The sequence below is a fragment of the Pocillopora verrucosa genome, chromosome 4 (assembly GCF_036669915.1).
Source record: "Pocillopora verrucosa isolate sample1 chromosome 4, ASM3666991v2, whole genome shotgun sequence".
NCBI classification, from domain to species: domain Eukaryota; kingdom Metazoa; phylum Cnidaria; class Anthozoa; order Scleractinia; family Pocilloporidae; genus Pocillopora; species Pocillopora verrucosa.
In genome coordinates, this window is record NC_089315.1 from 21,069,391 (window position 1) to 21,090,662 (window position 21,272).

Consider the following 21,272-nt stretch of genomic DNA (forward strand, 5'->3'; position numbering starts at 1 on the left):
GAACGATTTCCATTAACGGATCGTCAAGTAAAAAGTCGTCTAAAAACGTTTTTCTCTCTCTTTTGTTTTAATGACTTCTATCCCCAGCAATAGTTACGTCATCTTTTCAACGGAATTATCATGAACTGCGCTATAAAATGGAAAGAGAAAATACCATTAATTATTATTTAAAATGAGTCAACGCGTAATCATAGCGGTAGGACTAAAAGAATCAATTTCGACTTATAAGGCTTAATTGCGGTCCACACTACCTGATCCTAGCAACAGCGAAGAACTCCTTATACATAGCCAGGGAAAACGTTCCCCAATGTTTTCGTTGGAACCTTGTTCATCAAAAAATAATTAGGCTTTATCAAATGAGTTGATAGTGTAAATTGTCCACTGTAAAGCGTTTCTAAGGCTGCCGTTTCAAGCGTTTGCCCTTCGTCAGAGCGAATAAAAACCTATTCCATCTATTCATTTCTTGTTCATCATAGCTAATCAAGACCATCATTCTGAAATGTCTAATTTGGCAAACATCACAGGCACAGAAACCAATTTTTCATGGGAATAAGCGTTTGTTAATTAAAAGGATTTCAGAATATAGTGTGAAGGAAGCAATCTGTTTTGACGTTGTATAATCCTGTAAAAAGCTTTCTCTGTTTACTCTTTTCGGAAAACGTCTAAAAGTGCTGTAAATTAGCATGAAACCTTCTAATCGGTTAACCCAACTGGGAAGACCTTCTACCAAACATCAGATCCCTTTCACACCACTTCCTCTCTTCTTTTCTGAAACAAAGTTTCATGGTTTGGAAGCTTCGGGAGGTTTTCATTGATAGTCACTATGAACAGGTTCTCGGATCGTGCTTAACGCTGCATTCCCTTAGGGACTACGCTTAAGTGCCTTGTTCAGGATTTCTCTTGGTGCTAATAGTAAACAAGAAATAGTTAAATACAAAACGCTTATTTTGATATCTGAATTTAGCGGTCTGATAACTGCAGGTCGTATTAGAGCTAGAGTACTATGATCTCATGACCGATTTCTTTGGGAATGAAGTTCTTATTTCAGTCTCGGTTCGGCAAAACTGGCTCTAATTTTAAGCGTTTGAAACTCTTTTTTTATTTTTCACTGCTCAGCATGTTGCTCAGCGCGTGGTTTGCCCTCACTTGTAATGAAAGCACTAACACAGTGGTTTACAACATTCATCAGTAAAAAAAATCAGAGTATTTCCATCATTCAGGACGCTTTTACAACACTAAGTGATACTAGCATGAGCTTCGGTTCTTTATCGGTGTTAAGCTGTCATGACACTCACGAAGAAGATGATATGAGAAAGTCTATTATTCTAGGTTCTGCAATAAATTAAATTCCAGATGCTGCAACAATCAACACAGCTCTTTCCTGGAGTTCTCATTGGAAACATAATTGCAATAAAGATGATTAGATGAACCACTGGCAGAGCAATTTGTATGTTTTCAATTTCCTAAGAAAAGAGGAAAGGTTAATAACCAACCAATAGCGTTACTGATAAGATAAATACAACTTGAAGGCCACCTGTTTATCAAGCCAACCAATTACTTTAGTTAAAACTATCTGCGCTGTAAACATACAGCTTCCTTTACGCGGATGTTCGAATATAAATCGTTGAGGTATGCAGAGAATTGTGTCGCCTAGTCTTAAAAAACACCATAATAACGTGATGGCAAATTGTTAGTACCTCAACAAGAATGATTTCTTGCCAATTCAAACTTGTGACTAGCTTGGTTTCAGTTTATGTTGTTGGCATCTTGCGTTCAAGCGAAGGTAAGTTTTAATTATGCGCTTAAATGAAAAATCTTGCGACGACATTTTATTTTCAGTACGACAGAGAAGATGTGGTACATTCTCCATGCAAATTCTCTGGAAGCAACGGATGTTTGTCGGTTGTAATCGCAAATGCAGATATTTTTCAGATTTTAAAGGCCTCAATTCTGCTCTGTTTGCCAAAAGGGAAAAAGAGAAAATAATCGGCTCAGAATATCAATCCTCCTCCACTCGAATCCAAGAAGAATTCCGCTAGTTGATTGACTTATTAAATTATTATAGAATTAGTGAGGAATTAGAAAGAATTAGAATTAGAAAGGATGAGTCATCTTTACTATTATTATTTTATTATTATTTTATTAAAATTTTCCACACGACAAAATAGGTGTTACACTATGGTAATCTCCGCTTCACAGGAAATTGAAGGGAAAAATGTGGATCACGATGTGAATAACATTAAGAACCAAATTGTTTGTTGAACTTTTAGCCGGTCAAATGTGTGCACTCATCATATTACAAGGAGAGGGATTGAACATTTAAGCGCGGCGTGGTGAATGTATTTCATAGACGTATGCGGCATAATAAAACTCATATGAAATTGTTTCGTATATATTACGAGGTTCGACAACAGAAAGAGGGAATTTTGCGAGAGATCCGCGTCGAATACTCTTGATGATATGATAATCAATAGGCGATATTGACGAGAAACCATGCAATAACTGAAGTAATTAGCAAAAACAAAAAAATCTTAGTTACCAAACTAAACAACACAGATATCTGGGATGAATAAACAAAAGCAATTCGCTGCCTTAAAAATTGACATGAATAGGCTGAAGTAAAAGATATTCGATTTACGTTCTTGTTGCATCAAACTGACAAAGATTTAAATCCAATATCTTCCGTAGGGTGGTCAAATAAGCTGACTTATTTATTACTCTGTTGATATGTGACTCGCATTCAATGTTCTGTTGTGATCATAAGTAAGAATAAATTTTGCGTCGGCTTTTCAACTAGCTATGGGATGAAGGAAGAAGTGTGTGTGTGTTGACCTTTCATGGGGTCTTTACTGATATTCATCCTAAGCTCCATTCTTATTAAACAATCTTGTTGTACTCAGCATCCGGGTTATCGCGCTTTCATCCTTTGTTTATTCAAAGTTTCATTAGTACAGTGCTACGATAGGTGAAACAAAACGTTTCCTTCGCCATCCTCCCCGTCCTGGTAATTTCATAAAAATGCTGATTTCTATTTTGTAGGCGCACCCAGTTCAGAGATAGTTCAGAAGCTTGAACATAAGTTATTGAGCAAATATGACAAAAGCGTGATTCCTAAAACAACACTGGAGAGCGGGGTTACTGTTACATTGGATTTGGCATTGAATCAACTCATTGATGTGGTAAGTTTATCAGTGTGAAATTGAAAATTTGAATAACTAGGAGCGTGCCAGAACGATAACCTAACAAACTCGGTCTGTCGAAACACACAGTCCCACTACAGGCCATAGTGGCAGAATTATAGATCTTTTAATTTTATCAGTGATACTTCGTAGCTGGTGGGACTGGCTGCTAGCTTGTGTCTACATAAGCTTTGTCTGTCTGCATGTCTCTTATTCTGTCAATGCTTTGACGTTTTCTATTTCAAATCTCGTTGCAGAACAAGCGAGCCCAGACAATGACGTCAGTGATTTGGGTTCGACAGGTAAGCAATTATTTGATTTTGGTTGCTTCTGTATTTAAAGAAGCGACCATCAAAATGTCTTTAATACCCATTACACAACAGAGTTTTAGGTGAAGAAAAGACTTACGTACTATTCAACGTTCACGTGTTTTGCCGGTATTGAGAAGTGTTACATGGCGAAAATGAAATCGAAAGTAATTTCCCTTTTAGCCTCTTTTTATCCCACCGGCTAGCCCTTTCATTTCCCTCTTACCCAGTTCCCTTCTCGGTGTACAGATTGGCATACATAAGGAGTAATCTCCCCTTGACATACAAATTCGCCTCTGCTAAAAGTAGGTCAAAGGTAATGGACAGAGCTGGCATACCTAGTCAATACGTCAACCAATCACATCATAAATTCATTTTCTGTTAAAACTTCGACATGAATATAAATGAAAGTGGTTTTCATGTTTCTAGTATTGGAGCGATCATAGACTTCGATGGAATTCCTCTGAATATGATGACGTAAAATCAATTGTGACACAGGCAAGCTATCTGTGGCTCCCAGACATCACACTGTATAACAAGTACGTTTTGCTCTTAGCACGCTTACGTACCTTAACTTTTGAGTTAACTTTAAAAAAAACTTAATGACTTGTTCCACAGGAAGACAGTTCATTAAGTTTCTCGAGGGTCTCACGAGATTAGAGGGAAACAAAATGAATTGTTTCCCGGGAGACCAATCGTTTAGTGATTTGTTTGGTACGGCGAAGAAATAAGTCGACATAAAGTGCAAAACAAATCGTAAATTTATAGATTACATGTAAGTGCATATGAGGTCAAAATACTGTAAAGCCAAAATTTCTCACCACCCACAATCATACTCTGTCACCCGCAACGCTGGTTGTCGGTCAGTTCTTAAGGAAAACCGTTCACAATTACTCTCTGACGCCAAAGACTTTGGAATGTTGCCCGCTCACAGAGTTTTGACAGAAACAGTTCTATAGAGAAATTTTTTTTTTTTCGTCTTGTCACGAGCTTGGGACAAGGAAAAAATTCTGAGTCCCTGAGAGGAATCAAATCCAAGACTGACCGTAAAGCTCTACCACTGAGTGTCAGAGACTCGACAATGAGCTAGGCCAATACAAGGTTTATATGTGACCTACGTTCAACCTACTGGTGGGATAAGCATGTCAAATGATAATATTTAGGCTCAGTAATGACATAGGGTAAAAGTTCTTCCGACTTTTCACGAGCTTGGGACGCTTGAACCACAGACCCTCAGAATAACTGTAACCCAGTGGTTGGAAATCGGGGCGCGGCGCGGAATCCGAACGTCTGAGATTCGATTCCTCATAGGGACTAACATTTTTCTTTTATCCCAAGCTCGTGACACGATGAGAAAAAATCTTTCTCTATCTCCTTACGGAACTCAGAAACGTAAATAGTGTCATTGTTTGATATAATGTGACCAAAAGAAGGCATTTATGAGGCCACGTGTTGCAAATCTGAGGTTCGATCCCTCGTGGGAACTCAGAAATTCTCTTTTTATCCTTAGCTCGCCATACAATAAAAAAGGTCTCTCTTCATCTCATTTCCTGAGCTCAGAAACGTTAATAGTGTCATTGTGTGATATCATGTGACCCCAAAGTTACCAAAGAGTATATGCGCTGTTAGTGAAAACGTTCCAGCTCTTGAAACCAAATGTTTGGTTTCAACAGCCTGAGTTCCGCGCGCTGGGTGGAATTAGCGTTAATTTCAATAAATACACACAAAGGCATCACTGAGGCCAAGTGCTGCAAATCTGAGAAGTTCAGTTCTGGACATAAATGTATGCTATCACTGATAATACAAACACGTAAACTTTCATAATGACCACCTTATTTCTCTTCATGCAGTTATCCTTTGGCTATATCTTTGTATGCTCTGATACCACGTGATCTCTTGCAGCGCCAAGGACGATTATAATATTGATAAAGAATCGTATCATAGCCTGACCATAACTTCAGACGGAAACATATCAAGGTACTTCCCAACTATCTACAAATCCTCTTGCAGGCTAGAAGTCAAGAATTTTCCCTTTGACGACCAGGTAACAACTTTGAAAAATAATCTCTTTTTCAAGATAGGAAGATTTTTGCAGACAGAATCATCAAAAAGAAACTAGCCTTGCCTAACAGTGTTTTCATCATTATCTTGTAGGTTTGTACTCTAAAATTGGGCTCGTGGTCGTACAACATTTATGAGATGAATCTTTTCAATATAGGCGACGGCGACACCAGCTCATTCATTGCCAATGGAGAGTGGATTCTTCAAGGCATGCCCTCAAAAAGACACGTGACTAAATTTCGCTGTTGCCCCCATCCGTACGTGTATTTAACATACAATATTCATATCAAACGACGGTCCTTGTACTACGTGCTAAACTGTTTCATGCCGTGTCTAATCATGATGGCCTTAACAATCCTTTCGTTCTACTTACCGTCAGAAACTGGAGAACGGATGGGCGTTGGTATAACAGTGCTGTTGTCTTTGAGTATCATTCAGTTGATTTTATCCGATTCCCTTCCACCCACCTCGGAAGTACCGCTCATTGTCGTCTACTATGGGCTTACCATGTTAAATATTTTTATGTCTTTGGTTTTCTCTTGTGTCGTCCTAACTTTGTATCACCACACTGCTGTTCCGCTACCTCGCTGGATGCGAACTTCATTGTGTGAATGGGGGGTAAAATTGGTCCGCATGCAACAAGAATGGATCATAATACAAGAAAAGAGGAAACAGATAGAGATAAAGCAGAAATTCTCAGCAAACGACATCATCACTAAAGGTGCCGTAGTGAACTGGATACCAGAAATTTCGCTACCTTCTCAAACACAAACAACCGAACTTATTACAGGTCAAAGCCTCGATGAGCGGTCAAGTGAAACAGAAAATGACTTTTTACTAAGCCAAAGATATCGCGAAGAGGACAAAGCGCAAATACTTCGTGAAGAATGGAAATTCGCTTCACGAGTAGTCAATAAATTCTTCATGTGGATAATCGTAATGGCTATTATAAGTAACGCTTTGTATGTAGTCCTCAAAGCCCCCAGAGGCAATTTCATTTTGAATTGAACTTCAATTCAAAATTTGAAATCACATATTATTTGCACGTGAGAATTCTAAAATCTAAGACGGTCCAATCAAAAGATGGTACTAACTAGGGAATTTGACAACACCGTTAGTGCCAGAGATTTTTTCATTTTGTTTACTCCGTGCAAGAAGTAGAGATGAGAGACAATCGAGGTGTAAGGTTTCTTTTTCTCTCTCACTGCAGTCGCAATCGAAGGTGGACCTTCACATGAAGAGACCTTGAAATAAGAGTAACTCAACTAAATAATTATAATTATTAGTTGTAAGAGAAGGATATGTTCAAAAAAAGAGAACACTTCCTTCTTTCCGTCATTTATTCTACTGCAGGCATGGCACGTTGCATCTTCCAAGAATTTTGTATCTGGTATGAAACCGAGATAACTAAAAAACATCCTTAGATAAAAGGGACAACACATTTTGTTAGTAGATTTGATAGAGTTAGTAAGGGCTTTTTGTCACCTATTCTATTCTGCCATGGCTGTTAGACTGAACACGGACATGAAGGTGCTGGCCAGGGCGGGCTCCACAATTAACAGAACATGTTGGTGAGGTTAATGAAATATCACCTGTACAGAACAGTTTCTGAAAACTGAATGTGGGAAGTGAGCGCTCTGATGAGTAGATTACAGGGTAGTTGTTTGAGATCCATGACCGCCCTGATCGAGTATGTTAAATGGCTAGGAATATGAGGGCGAAATCAACAACCGTAGTTAAAGATCTTTCCCATAACGGAAGGAGCGGATCATTCGAATTAATGACGTACATGTTAGTTTTCGGCTTCACCAGTATGAAAGAAAAACTAACCAATGATGTGTATCACCTGCAGTTGGATTAAAATGACAAATTCATTTAGGACAATTTGACCCAATGAAGCCAGAAGTAGCTTTCAAGACGAAGTAAGGCGTTCATCGACGGATTGATGGACGGATTGATCCCATGATTGCATGTAGTAAGTCTTGTTTCACCTGTAATTTTTACAGGTCTCAATATTTACAGTGAGACGCTTCAAGCCATGGCATGTGTTTGAGAATACAGTGCTGGATTGCAAGAAAGTTTTGTGCAGCGAAAAAGAGGGGCCTGTATTGTCTGAGTTTTGTGTTGTTGGTATGCTCAGAAAAGATGTTTTATTGTCTGTTCATTTTCTGAAAAAAAGATTATGTTGGGCTCCCAGAGTAGCAATAATAGTACCTTATTATTCTGAATTTTCGGTGTTCATAGCTGGAAATGTTATTTCGTGATGTACTGTTGATATATTGTAGGGTTATCAAAACATTTGTTGATTCCAATCATCTTAATAAAAACAAAAACAGAACAGCACGTACTGGAAATTGTTGGACATTTCAAGTCAACTCCTTCTCAGAAGTATAAAATTGAAACCTTATAGCTTTAAACTGATCTCTCTGTGACTAAACAGTTTTACATCTATGTTTTTTGTCGCAATTTCTGAAAAAAAAAACACTCCCTGATACTACTTAAAAGTATGAATTTCACTTTTAAGCCGTTTCTGTAGATAAAATAGATTGCCGTGATAAGGGTATAATGAATACTGTGTGGTTCTCAATAGCTATGTTATGTAAAAGCTTCCCTCGCTGTCAAGAACATGATACTTATATTTACCCTAAGTGTTATTAGTAGATGAATGGTAGCATTTTCCTGCTGTCTTGGCTTACACTAATACCTCTTGTATGTTTAAATAAACATGTCGCAAGTAGTATTAAAGATATATCATCTGTTGACGACTTAATCTTGAACCAAAGGAATGATAAAATATATACGTAAATCGGCCATTGCACAATGAAAAGTTAATAGCTCTGTCTTTAAAAAGATCTACAGTAAGGCTTGTATCGTGCGTTAAATGAGGCTAAATCATGGGTGGCCTTTGAGTCGCTGAGATTTATCTCGTTTGTACAAATCCAATGTGACTTCATTACAGGTCACTCTTGAAACACGGTCCATCATCAGTTCAAAGTGTAAATGAAAGAAAAACATCGATTTAGGACTTAATCGAAATTCTGAACAAATACACATACTTTAAGAGAGCAATTACCCTGTTTGCAGAGAAAACATCCAATAAGTTCTTCTCTCTCATTTCAAGTCCCATACAGCACTCAATTCAAGAGATGGCGCGTTAGCATTGGACAATAGACAGCTATAACTTCTCATAATTGCTGTCAAACCATAATGGAAAGAAAGTGCTGTGTAAACGACGTCTAGATGGGCTAAAATAAATCGACGCTTTTGGGTGAAAAGTTGACACACGCAGAACGTTCGTGTACCGTACAAATTCTACCTAAAAGCTGTGCGCTGTAGTATCCGCCGATCTCTTTTATCCTCTCGATAAAAAAAAAGAAAAGAAAATAAAGCTATTGTTGCAGTACACACTTCTTCCCATGCTTTGGTAGCTTGATTCCAGCCCTTTTGCGTTCTTTTGCCCGTCGATTTTGGAACCACGTAACGACTTGGCGTTTGGACACACCTAGTAAGTTTGCAAGCCATTTTCGCGAAGGTGGAGACAGATACTGCTTGAAGTTAAAACTATCTTCAAGAGTCATAATCTGCACTTCAGAGAACACAAACTTTTTGGTTGAATTTGTTGATCTCTTGGTAAGCCTCGGATTAAACGATCGACTTTTTGATAATAGTACTCGATCTGCCTCTAAAACAGACTCTTCAGTGAAGTAGTTGGCTACAAAATCCTCCAGCGCTGAGAGAGGGGACTTCTGTCGATTACATCCTCTTGCGTGAAAATTATACCCTGACTGAACGGCTACGAGTGCAAAGGACATCTGCTTTTTCGAGTAAACGGGTTTGAAGGCGGATAATCTATTTCGATTCTCAGCAGATTTTACTTGAGGGAGCGACATTCCGTTTCCTAGCTCCGGAGTATTTATGCAGGGTTTGTTCACAGCAATAAACTGTGCTTGTTTATGTAAATCGTCACCAAGTTATCTAAGTGTTTGATTGCAGCGATCCAGGGGAGTGCCCGGCTTAAGATACAGCTGCGCCATTGTCTAAAAAAAATTTTTTTTATCACATCAAAACTGCAATGCATTGACCGCACTTGGACAATAAACAAGAGTAGGTTGACTTACAACGTAATGTGGTTTATACAGTGATTTTTCACAATCTCTGAAGGTCATCTCCAAGTAAGGTGAAGTGGGTTGCTATGTCTGTAATTTTCAATGAAGAAGTAAGTCTTGTCGTTCTAGAAATTTATCGTAGATTTAACAAATACTAGAACGACTCCAGCGAATCTTTGGTCAAAAATTCCCAAATTGGACGGTAATCCATTGAATACCTAAAGGTTGAAATACAGTATATTGATGAAGGCCACCAAATTGTCACGTGGTTTAACTCTCTTTTCGTCTCATCTTCCCTAGCGTCTGCTAACGATGGTGCGGACCGGAACTAATGCCATAGGAGCCACAGTGGCTGGTGGACGACGGTGATTTGTCATTTATTTGGATACTGTTTTAAAAGCTGTGTTATTTTGTGACATTTCGGAGTAAAACCACAAGGACCTTCTTTTTGGTCCTATACCAGCGCAGTCTCCGCTCATTTCACAGAAAAAGTGATTAATTCGACTCATATTACAAACATCCAGGATCATCACTGGCACCACGGCAAGTCACTTGGTGATAAATCTTTGGCAAATATCAACTTCAAACTTCCTTCAAGACCTTTTTACTTGATTTTGACCAAGGATCAGTTGAGACTACTGTGATGTTAAGTGGTGAAAGCATCCTCCAGCACGGTACTATAGAAAGCGAGAGATGGGGCAGAAATACAGCACAACTTTGGTAGATTCCATTAGAAACAAGTAACTGTGGATGATACAGCTATCCCTTAAGGCACGTCTTCGAGTCAAGACCTGATGATCACTTCGAGCCTCTCAGGGCAACCAAGTCTTTGTAGGATTGTCCATAGTTAGAGTTTTAGAACGCATTGGTTTAGTAGAAAAACTTAACGTAGAGGTCCAAGATCTACCCTCTACACTTTTCTTCGATTTACCTCATACCTACACCGAGGGAATCCTCAGAAGAGGTTGATAAAGGCTTTTGAGATACTTTCTAATGAAAAAAGTAAATCTAACTCCTTCAATGATTGAAACTAAGAGAAACTAGAAGGCATCAATAGCTCCAAGAGCTACCTTACGTACTTGTAATAAGCATTTGTGTAACATATAGCAACGCTCTAATCAAACATTTAGGATAGCTGAGTTGTTTGTGACATGCGTCGCGCAATTTGATTACACAAAACTCGCGACCCTTCACACGGCTTGAAGGACTAACGCCCTTAAGTGTCAAATTCGCTGGTTCATTTCATATATACAAGATAACATAAACTGTTTATAATCTCTTGTATACATAAATATATCTCAGAAATTCGATGATTTTGCATTCGGCTCCTTTAACGAGATATCATTTCTCATGAACTATTCAGCCCAGTTTCAAGGCCAATCAGGAATCGATCGATATCCTTCCCGTTCAAAAAGGTAACGGCAGCTTGCTCAATTACTTTTAAATACAGTACATGATCTAATAGACCTCCGTCAAATACACAACTTTTTTCTAAGAAAAGGCCCCCACGCTGCATTGATTGTATTAGACACTCCTCTCTGCTTAAAGACGCCCTCCTTAACATTACTCCTACTAGCGAAATGGAGCGGAATTAGTCAATTTATTCTGTTTCTTGATAGATATAAAATGCCTTGGGGTTTGCATCTTGCTCAATATCATGGTCAAAGTAAGGGTAGCGGTCTTCGGCCTTCTCGATCTCAGCTAGAGACACAACAATCCGTGCTAAATGAGTCAAACCTTTCAAACACTTTCCAAGTAATTACTGACTCGGACATCGAAGAGGCTAAGGATAAAACAATGACCCAGGACGATTGAGATTTGAAAGAACAGCCTGGAACAGCCTTGACGTACAGACGAATGGATTGGATAGTCTGCTTTTTATCAACTCTTGATTTTACGCCAAACTGATGAGAGGTTTCTCGAGCCTTTCTATTTTAAAAGCCTTCTGTCTATTAATCGCATTGGCTCTAAAAATTAAATGGTCGTCCCTAACATCTATTTGATGAGTTACGGTATAAAAGAGCATCTAAAAAGGCTATCGCCACCCGTGCAATGAAACCAAAATATATTTCATTTCACTTCCGGAATCAGAAGTCGACCAAAACAGTGACTGAGGAAATCTCAACACAATCATTGACCGGCGATGCGAACGGGACATCGAACGGCGTTGGTTACAAGCCATGTTCAAAGTATTGGTATTTCAGTAATTTTGCATGCTTGCAGATTTTTGGAGTACAACTGGAAATACTTCACGGTGTTGTAGGTTACTACTGGATTACTGGAGATTTAGAAAATAAATATAACAAATAACTTGAAACTAAATAGATGTAAAAGAGAGTTATTCGAAAAAATATCTCGGCAAAGTCCCTACAAGGTTTGCCTGTGTTAAAGAACTTCTCAAATGGTGTTTTGTCTGGTGGGCGGCTCCGATTTCAGCAGATGCACTGCCTCATACGTGTAGGTCACACAATCACGGGACAATGCAGTTTTTTAAAACTCCGACTTTTTATTCAACAACATATAGATGAACTAAGGTAAACGCTCGGAAACATTAACAATACTTACAAACAAATGGACTTCTTAAGTCTGTCATAACACTGACTTGTTACCAATAATATGCTATTGTCTTCCACCCATCTTAATAAAAAACTAAAATATACTTTTAAATCATATCCATGTTAATTAGGTAATAAAACAATATTAGAACATTTGCTCAATATCTTATGGATATCCATTTCTCTTTCTTGAGTCCGCGTTTAAACTTATTTCTACTTTCTCCATCAACTGGTGGCCAAGTATACTTTCAATCGCGAGCAAAAAACCTTCTTATAAAGGAAATAATCATACTATTAAGGCCAGACCTCACCCATCTATCATCTCGGGTCATGGTTCAAATCAACCAGCGATGGCTCTTCTTGTGGGATCGTGTCACTTGGCCCCCTCATGTTTTTCTCGATTTCTTGCCTCAAATCATCCATATTTGTTCCTTCTACATGAGCTACAGTCTAAGTAACACATAAAAAAGAAGTAATTCTTTTCGTTTCAAGGAAATTATCCCACGACAAGTCCATGGAATGGAAAGAAGTCTGGTAAAAAGACTTCAAAATATTATCCAATCATCAGCTAATATATCAAATACCTGTGCGTTCCAAACGAGTTTAAAAGTCGGCAGTGACGTGACTCTCTGTTGGTATTTTAGCACCTGTCAATAACCACATCAGAGTAAAAGGGAGATACATTCACGTATAATTAGTCTTTACTAGACGTTTAGTAAGCGTCAGTCACAGAAATACAACAAATGAGATAAACAGAAACCTAGATTTGCCACACGTATTTGCCAAAAAGTATTTACTCTCTACGAAAAGTTTGAAATATCACCGACTAGGACTCTAGAGAGACTTGACTTCCAAGATGAGATAATCAGAAAGATATACCAGGCGCTAAACCAACACTTGAAATTTCTACCAGCCAATTAGAGTAATATTACATTTGGTGATGTCACCAACCTTCAACTGTTCGACGTTAACCCGCACAAATACAACTTGTCTGTTCATTCCATATTTTGCGTTTAATGAATCGAATGAGTCTGAAACGGACCTACATAATGAACACCTGCAATAAAATACAATGTTGTTTTAACTTTCTATTTTAAAAAGCGCAATTCTCAAAGTAAAACGAAAGGTGAACTAAGTGGACTTTTGTCACAAAGGAAAAGTTTAAAGAGGCCTTAGCAACGACAGAAGTAAGCAATTTGCTGCAACAAAGTACAGTGACTAAAAAGATCTCGGTTCAGTAGCTTTACATGGAAAAAATGGATTATACGTGGATGCGCTTTTCTTGTGTTACCCTAATGAAAAGTGACCAAATGGGTCGGTCAGCTTACCAACTGGCATAAAACTGAACAACAATTAGTTTGTCCCGCTCACTCAGTACTGATTGCCAGTCGTCGAGTTTCGTGATATTTCGTATACCGCACACTACGATAGAAACAAATGACAAGGTACAATAGATATTCTAAGAAAGACTTTCTCTCATATCGAAACGTCATTCACAGTCCCTGAAAACAGGCCCTCATGGCCCATACACACAGGTGGATGTTTGATACTACATACTGGGATCGCTCTCGTATCCGCGAAGGACGCAACTAGTTTAATCAGTAGCTTATAACCTAGGTCATGAGCTTATGGTTTAAAACTAAATAATGCAGAGACTATGGAGCAGTGAGAAGAAGTCGACCTAAGCCGGGATGTATGGGTAACAAGTTTTTTACATCGGGTGGTAAAGGATTATTTCAGTTTATAACTTAAGCTGCGTAGAAAACATCCTCATTCTGTCAGGTCGTGACAGTATTCCGAACTGGATGAACTGGTTATGCTTCTTTAAAAAAAAAAAAAAAAAAACAAGAATAAAGAACTTTAGCCTTTCATCTTACGTTTGAATTCGTGGGTGAAGTATGGCAAGTATGGACAACAGTTTATTAAAAAGGACGCTGGTTTTACCTGCTCCCTCTCCCTGAATAACAACGCCTTGTTGATCTGTTCTCTGTACCACAACAGTTGCACGAGGCACCAAACCTACAAATCAGGTCCAATCATACATTTCATTCCCAAAACTCTGACGAACAATTCATTTCCGATAAGTACTTCAAGGAGCGTATAACCTACGTCATATGCTTCTGGTAATGCCAAAGGATATAAGTTTTCTACAAGTCCTAAATTTAAGAGAATCCATACCAAAACAATTTTTTTAAGTGACCTGGCCTATGAACAGCACAAGAATGAGATTCCCTAACTACTGCGTTTAGAAATAAAAAGAAATGTCAAATAAAACTCTGTGAAAAGAAAAAGGAAAAATTCATCCGCAGAAAATTCCGTATACAACTGGGTGTGCCACGAGGTTACTACCCAAGGCAAGCACTCGACTCCCTCACGATTAATTTGTACCTCCAATATGGAACCCATGATCAGGTCATGTTGAAAACGTTACTTTAATCATATTTTGGTAGGCGGTTACTCCGTTATGTTATCAACTTGACTAATCTTCTTCTCAGCATTGATTGTTGTTTGACAGTTTCATTGCACACAATTTGTTTTCGTTTCATTGCGATTAACATCACATTTGTGATCAGTGTAAACCCTCGCAGTATGTGTTGTGTACCTAAGTTACCTTTTTTTAATCTCAGTTTTCTTTTCCTCGATGTTGTCTTGTCTCTTAAGAAATTTACATCCTTCTCAATTCAAAGGACAACATTTACCCGAAGAGACATTCTCTATTCAATTTACTAGGCCGCATTGCTTATCTGAAAATAGCATGTAGATCTAAAGCTGATCATGTACCTGCTTCTTGTAAAGTTCTTTCCAGGTCGTTAATTATTCTCTGAGGAAATGATGTCATAAGGAAAATATCATCCAAGTTTACAGTGTCATTTGTGGGCCATTGCTTTATAACCTCTCTGTAAACAACACAATTGAAAATAATTTATCTTCCTCTGGATAAAAATCATAAGTAATTTTCTGAACTGATTTAACCAACACAAAGGGTGTAAAATAATTTTTAGAAAGTAAGTCCAGAGTCACTACTACAAGTTCCTCGGTGATGTTGAAAGTTACTCACTGATATAACGCTTGAACTGTTGAATCCTCAGAGAGACAAACAGTTAAAACCTGAAAAAGGCAAAAGTAAAATGAGAATGTTGGTGGCATTGACCAAGCCTGTTAATGTTTCTTCATTATCACCTAATATTCTTGGGTGTTGACAAAACAACCATACATGCAATGACGTGTGTTGGGCATAACATGGTGAGATGAATAATTCTACAATACTGAAAACTTTACCAAACATCTACCCACATTTGACATAATCTTGACCTTCTCTCCTGTGTGTATTGTAGTTTCATAGCTCAGTTTGAATTGGTAAGCCAAACTTCTAACACTGCATTACCTTGATTAAGCACCTGGGCACTTGTTTCAGCTAGAAGTAGGGGTGCTTATTGGAAGGAGGGCACTTAATTGAAGGGGGTACTTATTACAAAATTATTAACCTGGACTGATCCTGCTGTAGTGAAGATTTAAAAAGTTATAATGGCAATAAAAAACAAGTTTTCTTTTATTCCTATTTCTTTTATTGTTAAATTTCTTCAGCTCTACTTATAATTAGTTACGATTGATTTTCATTTAACAAAGTACCTGACTGTTTGGCATTCTTATTCTCAGTTCCACCATTGATGATGATACACAATCACTTAAATCACAATGCTGATCAGCAATTGGCTCATTTGATGGGCCTGGGTTGTTATCTGCAAGCTTTGCCTGTTTTGTCTAGGTGATATATCGTGATAATTTGAGAACATGAGCATCCATCCATCAAGACACCTTATGTACTTCCCATGCACTTTTGAACAACTTAATTTAGAATGTATTAGATCAAGTACATGTACATGTGGGAGAATTTGTAAGGCAGGGATTGCATTGCTTAAGATTAAAACTAAAACAAATTGAAAGTAATTGAAATAGAGAATAAAAAACACCTCGAACTTTGAGTGCAGAAGAAAGTTATGCTGTGGAAATGTCCACTGTGTTAAAAATCAGATCAGTTGCACATAGCTTAGTATACATAAGCATGATAGAAGAGTGCATCATTTGTTAATAATTTTATTCAACCATATGCAAATTTTCACCCATTTGATGAAGATAAATCAAAGCACCTTTTGGTGCTGCATCTCTGAAGTAACTATTTCAACTATCATTATGTGCATTGTCATGGAAAAACATCACACCTTTTCCAATTTTTCTTCTTTATCATCCTTCAAATCTTTCAATAAATATTCCTTATGAAGTTTCTTTCTCTGCTTTTCTAATCTAGAAGAAATAGATAAATTCATTTACTACATTCCATCTTAGTGCAAATGGTATACAGTGCATGCCTCTTTTACTTTATTGACATAAAAAAAAGTTATTCCACAGCCCTGATATCTTTTTGGTGTTTGCTGAGAAGCAAATATTTCAGTACAGGAGATGGCGTTCCACATGAAACAAAAAAACAAACACCGTCTTTCATTTTCATCATATCCATCTCTATTAACAATAGGAGAAAAGCTTACTACTTTGCCTTTGTTCCACTCTTAAGAAAGCAGTGGCAAATATTTCACAGTAGATGGCATTCCACTTGAAAAGTTTATTGTCTTTATCTTTACTGTTTTCTTCCCTATTGACAATGGGAGAAAAGCCTTCTGCTTTGCCTTTGTTCCATTGTCTGTAACAGAAACTTGATATGCATATATTAATTATGACCCAGTTGTGGCCCTCTATGCATAATATGTGTGAGGGTACATCTGTTTATTCTAGGAAGAAAAACAACTTCAACACAGTTGAATTGGACACTTAGTTTCCATACTTTGCCTCCTCAATTGCTTCCAGTCTGAGTTTTTCCTGGAATTTATGCCTTTCATCTATTGTCTTTTGGAATCTAGATAGAACTGGTGCTGACTGTAAAAATATAATATTGCATAAGTGGTCATCAGTGATGAAAGTCCTCTGTAAATGATTGGCAGAAAATACTGGGTAGACTTGACATTAGCATACAATGTAGAAAAAAGTATAAAAGTATGCGCAAGTGACTTACTACAAATGATAAGTTGCAAGCAAGTGGTTCCTGTCTGTTAATCTCTGAGTTATCCTGTGGAACATTAGCCTCTGAATTCCTGAGAGGCGCCCTTGCTTTATCAGGGTTCTGGTTTATCCTATAGTGTTAACAACAAGCTAGTAAAAAAGATATTGTGTTTTTGTTTTCAGAATGTCTGTTATACTGTTCCTTAATTTTAGCTCTTGTTTAAGTGAAAACTTTCGTGCCAAATTATTAGCACCTACCAATCTATAGCAAGCTGAATTCCACTGTTTTTTGTAACAATAAGAGCTCTTTCTGCTACACCAACATCATAACCTGCAAGTACAAGCCATGAGACTTAATGAAAATATTATTCGTGGACATTATTGTTGTTTTTCATTGGTAAATACAGAACGGGTAACTTCAGTTAACTGCAGTTCAGTTAACTTGAACTACCTATTGACTCAAACTTAACTTTGCCTTGGCTCAAATTTAGCATGTAGCTAAAACTTTACCTAAAAAGGTCAGTTTACAAATGTCAAAGTGTCAGAGCATAGCTGATTGATCACAATTGACATAAACATGATAACATTTCAGAAAAAGTTCAATGAACCTCCCAAACTAAACATTCTTGTAAAAACAAAATAATTGGATAAAAATGACTGTTGATCGTACAAAAATAGTAAACACATGATTCCTTATTAATTATTACCAAAATACTTGAATTTCAACACCAACCCAGTAAGCAGAAACCCAGCTTGAACCAATTTCCATTTCCCTTGGGAGTTTAAGTCAGCAGGGTTCTACTGTATTAATTCAAAAAAGTACACTGTAAGAGCACCTTGAAAAGCTATTGTATAATTACCCATTTCCTTCATGTAGGACAGCAAGGTGAGATCTGCCTTGACATCTTGATCAAACAAGCTTGAGTCTGATAAATTGAAAGGCATTAGAAATCAAAATATATTTATTATCACACACATGTTGACAGTTGGAACCACAGAGCTTTTTTGTATTGATGCATGTCATTATTCTATGTAATTTCATGACCTCATAAGTATAGGAACCAAACAGATTATTCCTGGTGTAACTCATATTCAGTGCCTTTTACTCACCTTTCTGTTTATTAAGCTTGAGCACACCGCTGGGTTGAGTGGCAGCAGGGGAGTTACCAGTAACTGAGAGTGTTTGACTTGATGGTAAAATACCAAGAGCTTCATCAATCAACAGTTTGGCTCCATCAAGTTTTATAGAAGAGGGTAGAAACAGAAAATCCCCTTCCTAAAGAGACATTATGGCATAGATACAAAAAGAAATTCATTAACCACTAAAAAAATCTTATTTTGGAAGCTAGTTGCAAAACAGAGGGGCTTATCAACACCTGAGTTTCAAAAAGGTTTTTCACACTTCAAATGATTACCTGTGGTGGAATGTGCCACTACCACAACCAAAGGGGCAAGGCAAATCTATATAAAATGAAATCTCAACAGATGGCAATAAGGGCTATTTGTTATGCCATGTAAGGCTCTTATTGGAACTCCTCCATCAATTGCTTGATATGACAATTTATTGTTTTTTTAGAGGGCACGGTAACGAATCTTGCAATCTGATTGGTTCTTTACCCGGTCAGTATTTTCCTATCTCTGCCCACGGGCCACGGTAACGCTTTCGTGAATCACCGGGTGCATCCCAACTTGCATTGTCAGTTTTCATATATATACCTCGTTTTCCGGCTGGGCAGTATTTTTAAGCAAACACGTCGGTCACTACCTCAAGCCGATAAATAACTTTTGAATCCTCTCTTTTCTCTCTATCAAATCACTTTGGTTGACAGAAAAATATTGGTTTCAGAATGAATTTGTATAAACAATATTGGTTGACAAGCGGCCTAAAAACCGTCTGCAATTAATTTTAATCGTTCACAAAAAGTACCCAGAAAGTTGAAACGTGAGGTATTTGGTTACAGTTAAACTGAACGATGGAACTTTCATTCATTTAATATCTGAATTTTCTCGAGCAATTTGTTCATAGTGAAATAGCGAGCGAAGTTTTAATTTAAGTTCTACAACAAATATACGCTCCCGGTGAGTCTTTCCAATTCCGTTCAACTTGGACATTTGTACCGTAAATTGCACAACAGAAATTGAAGGAATTTTTTTGAGAAAAGGCCGCATTAAATTCCCTTGTGTCTCGTTGGAGTGTGCTGTTCAAATTTAGTTTTTGTAAAGGAAAGACCAGAGTTAAACATGCCATTACAGCAAACAAACGAGCAAACTCTCACAACTTCAAAATAAAAAAATTGAATTTACTCACAGTTACTTTCCTCGCCGTTTACTTAATGAACAGAGGTAAATCTTCGTACATGAATGAATGGTCGATGAGAGTGAATAATACTTTCCGTTAGATCATTGACTGATTTTGAAGAAAATATTGTCGTGACAGTCCTTGCCAAACTAGTTCTGTTGGTTTTCAAATGTTCCTACGCTTTTTTTTTCTTGCACGCTCTCTAATTGACAGGTGTCAGATTGTGACAGATTCTTGTAAAAATAATGTTTCAAAGTTTGTTTGGAAGCCTTTTAAATCACCTTTATCGTTACGGAAATGAAAATGTTTCGCTGAGGCATCTCTCTTAAATTTGCATCACCTCTATTTCAACTACCATTTACTCACTCAAAAATTGTTCAGTTTATGGAAGATCTTGCCATATTTACGGCCATAAATCATTCGCGTTCTTTCGGAAAGAATTTCGTCAAGTTTAAAAACAATAAATATGTTATTTACCGGCTAAGGGTCGGTCCGTATGGTGAAAAACTGTGACCTTGGTCTTGAAAATGCTGCCCTCGGCCTACGGCCTCGGGCAGTATTTTCAAGACCTCGGTAACAGTTTTTCACCATACGGACCTCCCAGCCGGCAAATAACATATATACATTTTATGTCTGATGGCTACACCAAAAGCTAATGAAATTAAAGTAATCTCATCAAATTAAATTCAAATTAGGCCATGTTTCATAGTTTTGTAACCTTTGCTTTATAGGAGAAGTAGGCTTTTCAAACAATGAAGTCTTTATCTGCCCAAATGAAAACTGTTTATGAGATTATGAAAATGATCCTGTTTTGAGATTCCAAAGAGTTTCCTAAACTTTTGAAGATTGTCTATTAGTGCAACAAAAATTATTCTTGATATGCTGCCACTTTAAACTTATCAAGCTACCTGACTGCTTGTCTTTGGGGTACATGTATATGTAACAGAGTCTTAGGGTTAGGGTTAGAAAAGTGAAGTAATCATTTTCATTATTATACATGGAAAATTTCTCCAGATAAATTAGAGGGAAGACACAAGTAAGCATTTGTTATTCCAGGTGCAAAGCTAGGTAGGGTTCACTGTGTGCATTTTTAAATGCACACAGTACATTGTACATACATTGTAAATCTCAAAGTAAACATACAGTGTGTTTATTACAAAAAGTTAGTGTATATAAACCTTATAATTTAAAACTAACTGAACCTGTTCAAACCCTGCAAACAGTAAAAACGTCCTGGCTTGTTCCACTTGCCAGATGGTGGCATTGAACTTGGGGTTACCTGATATTTGACAACAAAACATCATCACATGTGCTACAATAAACACGCAAGTGAAACTGACGTAAAACTAAGCATAACAAGTCAAATATCAATGGAATTCGGTTCATAATCGATGCTTACTAACTTATTCTAATTTTCCTGTATTTCTGATTGCTTGGGTCTTTCACTATGTTTCTCACATAAACTTGCATCAAAGAGAGCGTCTTTTTCACCAAATCTGGTTCGAACACCGATTTCAAGGCCTCCTTCAAATTAGATAAAATAAAAAATTCAACATACGTAAGGGTTGGTAATTACTGAAACATTCAATCAATTCTCATAAATACAAGAAATTATTTCCCAATTGACGAAATCTCCTGTTGGTCTTACCAGAGAAGCCTCCATAACTGAGCCCGCATTACAATGTACATAAAAAATAAAGACTTTGATATCC

At 37.4% G+C, this 21,272-nt stretch overlaps 2 protein-coding genes across 2 annotated transcripts; one reads left to right on the top strand and one right to left on the bottom strand.

Annotated features, from left to right (window-relative positions):
* The first annotated feature begins 1,602 nt into the window (after positions 1–1,602).
* LOC131773151 (neuronal acetylcholine receptor subunit alpha-10) lies at positions 1,603–8,306 on the top strand. Its single transcript, XM_059089130.2, has 6 exons — positions 1,603–1,783; positions 3,040–3,179; positions 3,437–3,481; positions 3,917–4,026; positions 5,390–5,531; positions 5,642–8,306. Exons 1-6 carry the CDS (start codon positions 1,708–1,710, stop codon positions 6,554–6,556), a joined length of 1,428 nt encoding a protein of 475 aa, XP_058945113.1. The 5' UTR covers positions 1,603–1,707; the 3' UTR covers positions 6,557–8,306.
* A 3,843-nt stretch (positions 8,307–12,149) lies between these two features.
* On the bottom strand, positions 12,150–21,248 carry LOC131773093 (uncharacterized). The gene is made up of 17 exons (XM_059089063.2): positions 21,209–21,248; positions 20,964–21,084; positions 20,763–20,839; positions 18,372–18,537; positions 18,122–18,187; positions 17,520–17,592; positions 17,275–17,392; positions 17,047–17,138; positions 16,430–16,511; positions 15,840–15,971; positions 15,268–15,317; positions 14,991–15,106; positions 14,154–14,228; positions 13,538–13,631; positions 13,161–13,266; positions 12,794–12,856; positions 12,150–12,659 (listed from the first exon to the last, which is right to left on the bottom strand). Exons 1-17 carry the CDS (start codon positions 21,221–21,223, stop codon positions 12,528–12,530), a joined length of 1,578 nt encoding a protein of 525 aa, XP_058945046.2. The 5' UTR covers positions 21,224–21,248; the 3' UTR covers positions 12,150–12,527.
* Between the last annotated feature and the right edge of the window lie 24 nt (positions 21,249–21,272).

Coding starts and splice junctions, on each gene's coding strand:
- LOC131773151 (XM_059089130.2), top strand. CDS start 1,708: ATGATTTCTTGCCAATTCAAACTTGTGACTAGCTTGGTTTCAGTTTAT. Junction 3,180..3,436: donor TGAATCAACTCATTGATGTG/GTAAGTTTATCA, acceptor ATCTCGTTGCAG/AACAAGCGAGCCCAGACAAT. Junction 5,532..5,641: donor ATTTTCCCTTTGACGACCAG/GTAACAACTTTG, acceptor ATTATCTTGTAG/GTTTGTACTCTAAAATTGGG.
- LOC131773093 (XM_059089063.2), bottom strand. Junction 17,139..17,274: donor CTTGCAACTTATCATTTGTA/GTAAGTCACTTG, acceptor ATATTTTTACAG/TCAGCACCAGTTCTATCTAG. Junction 16,512..17,046: donor GAAGCAATTGAGGAGGCAAA/GTATGGAAACTA, acceptor TATTTCTTCTAG/ATTAGAAAAGCAGAGAAAGA.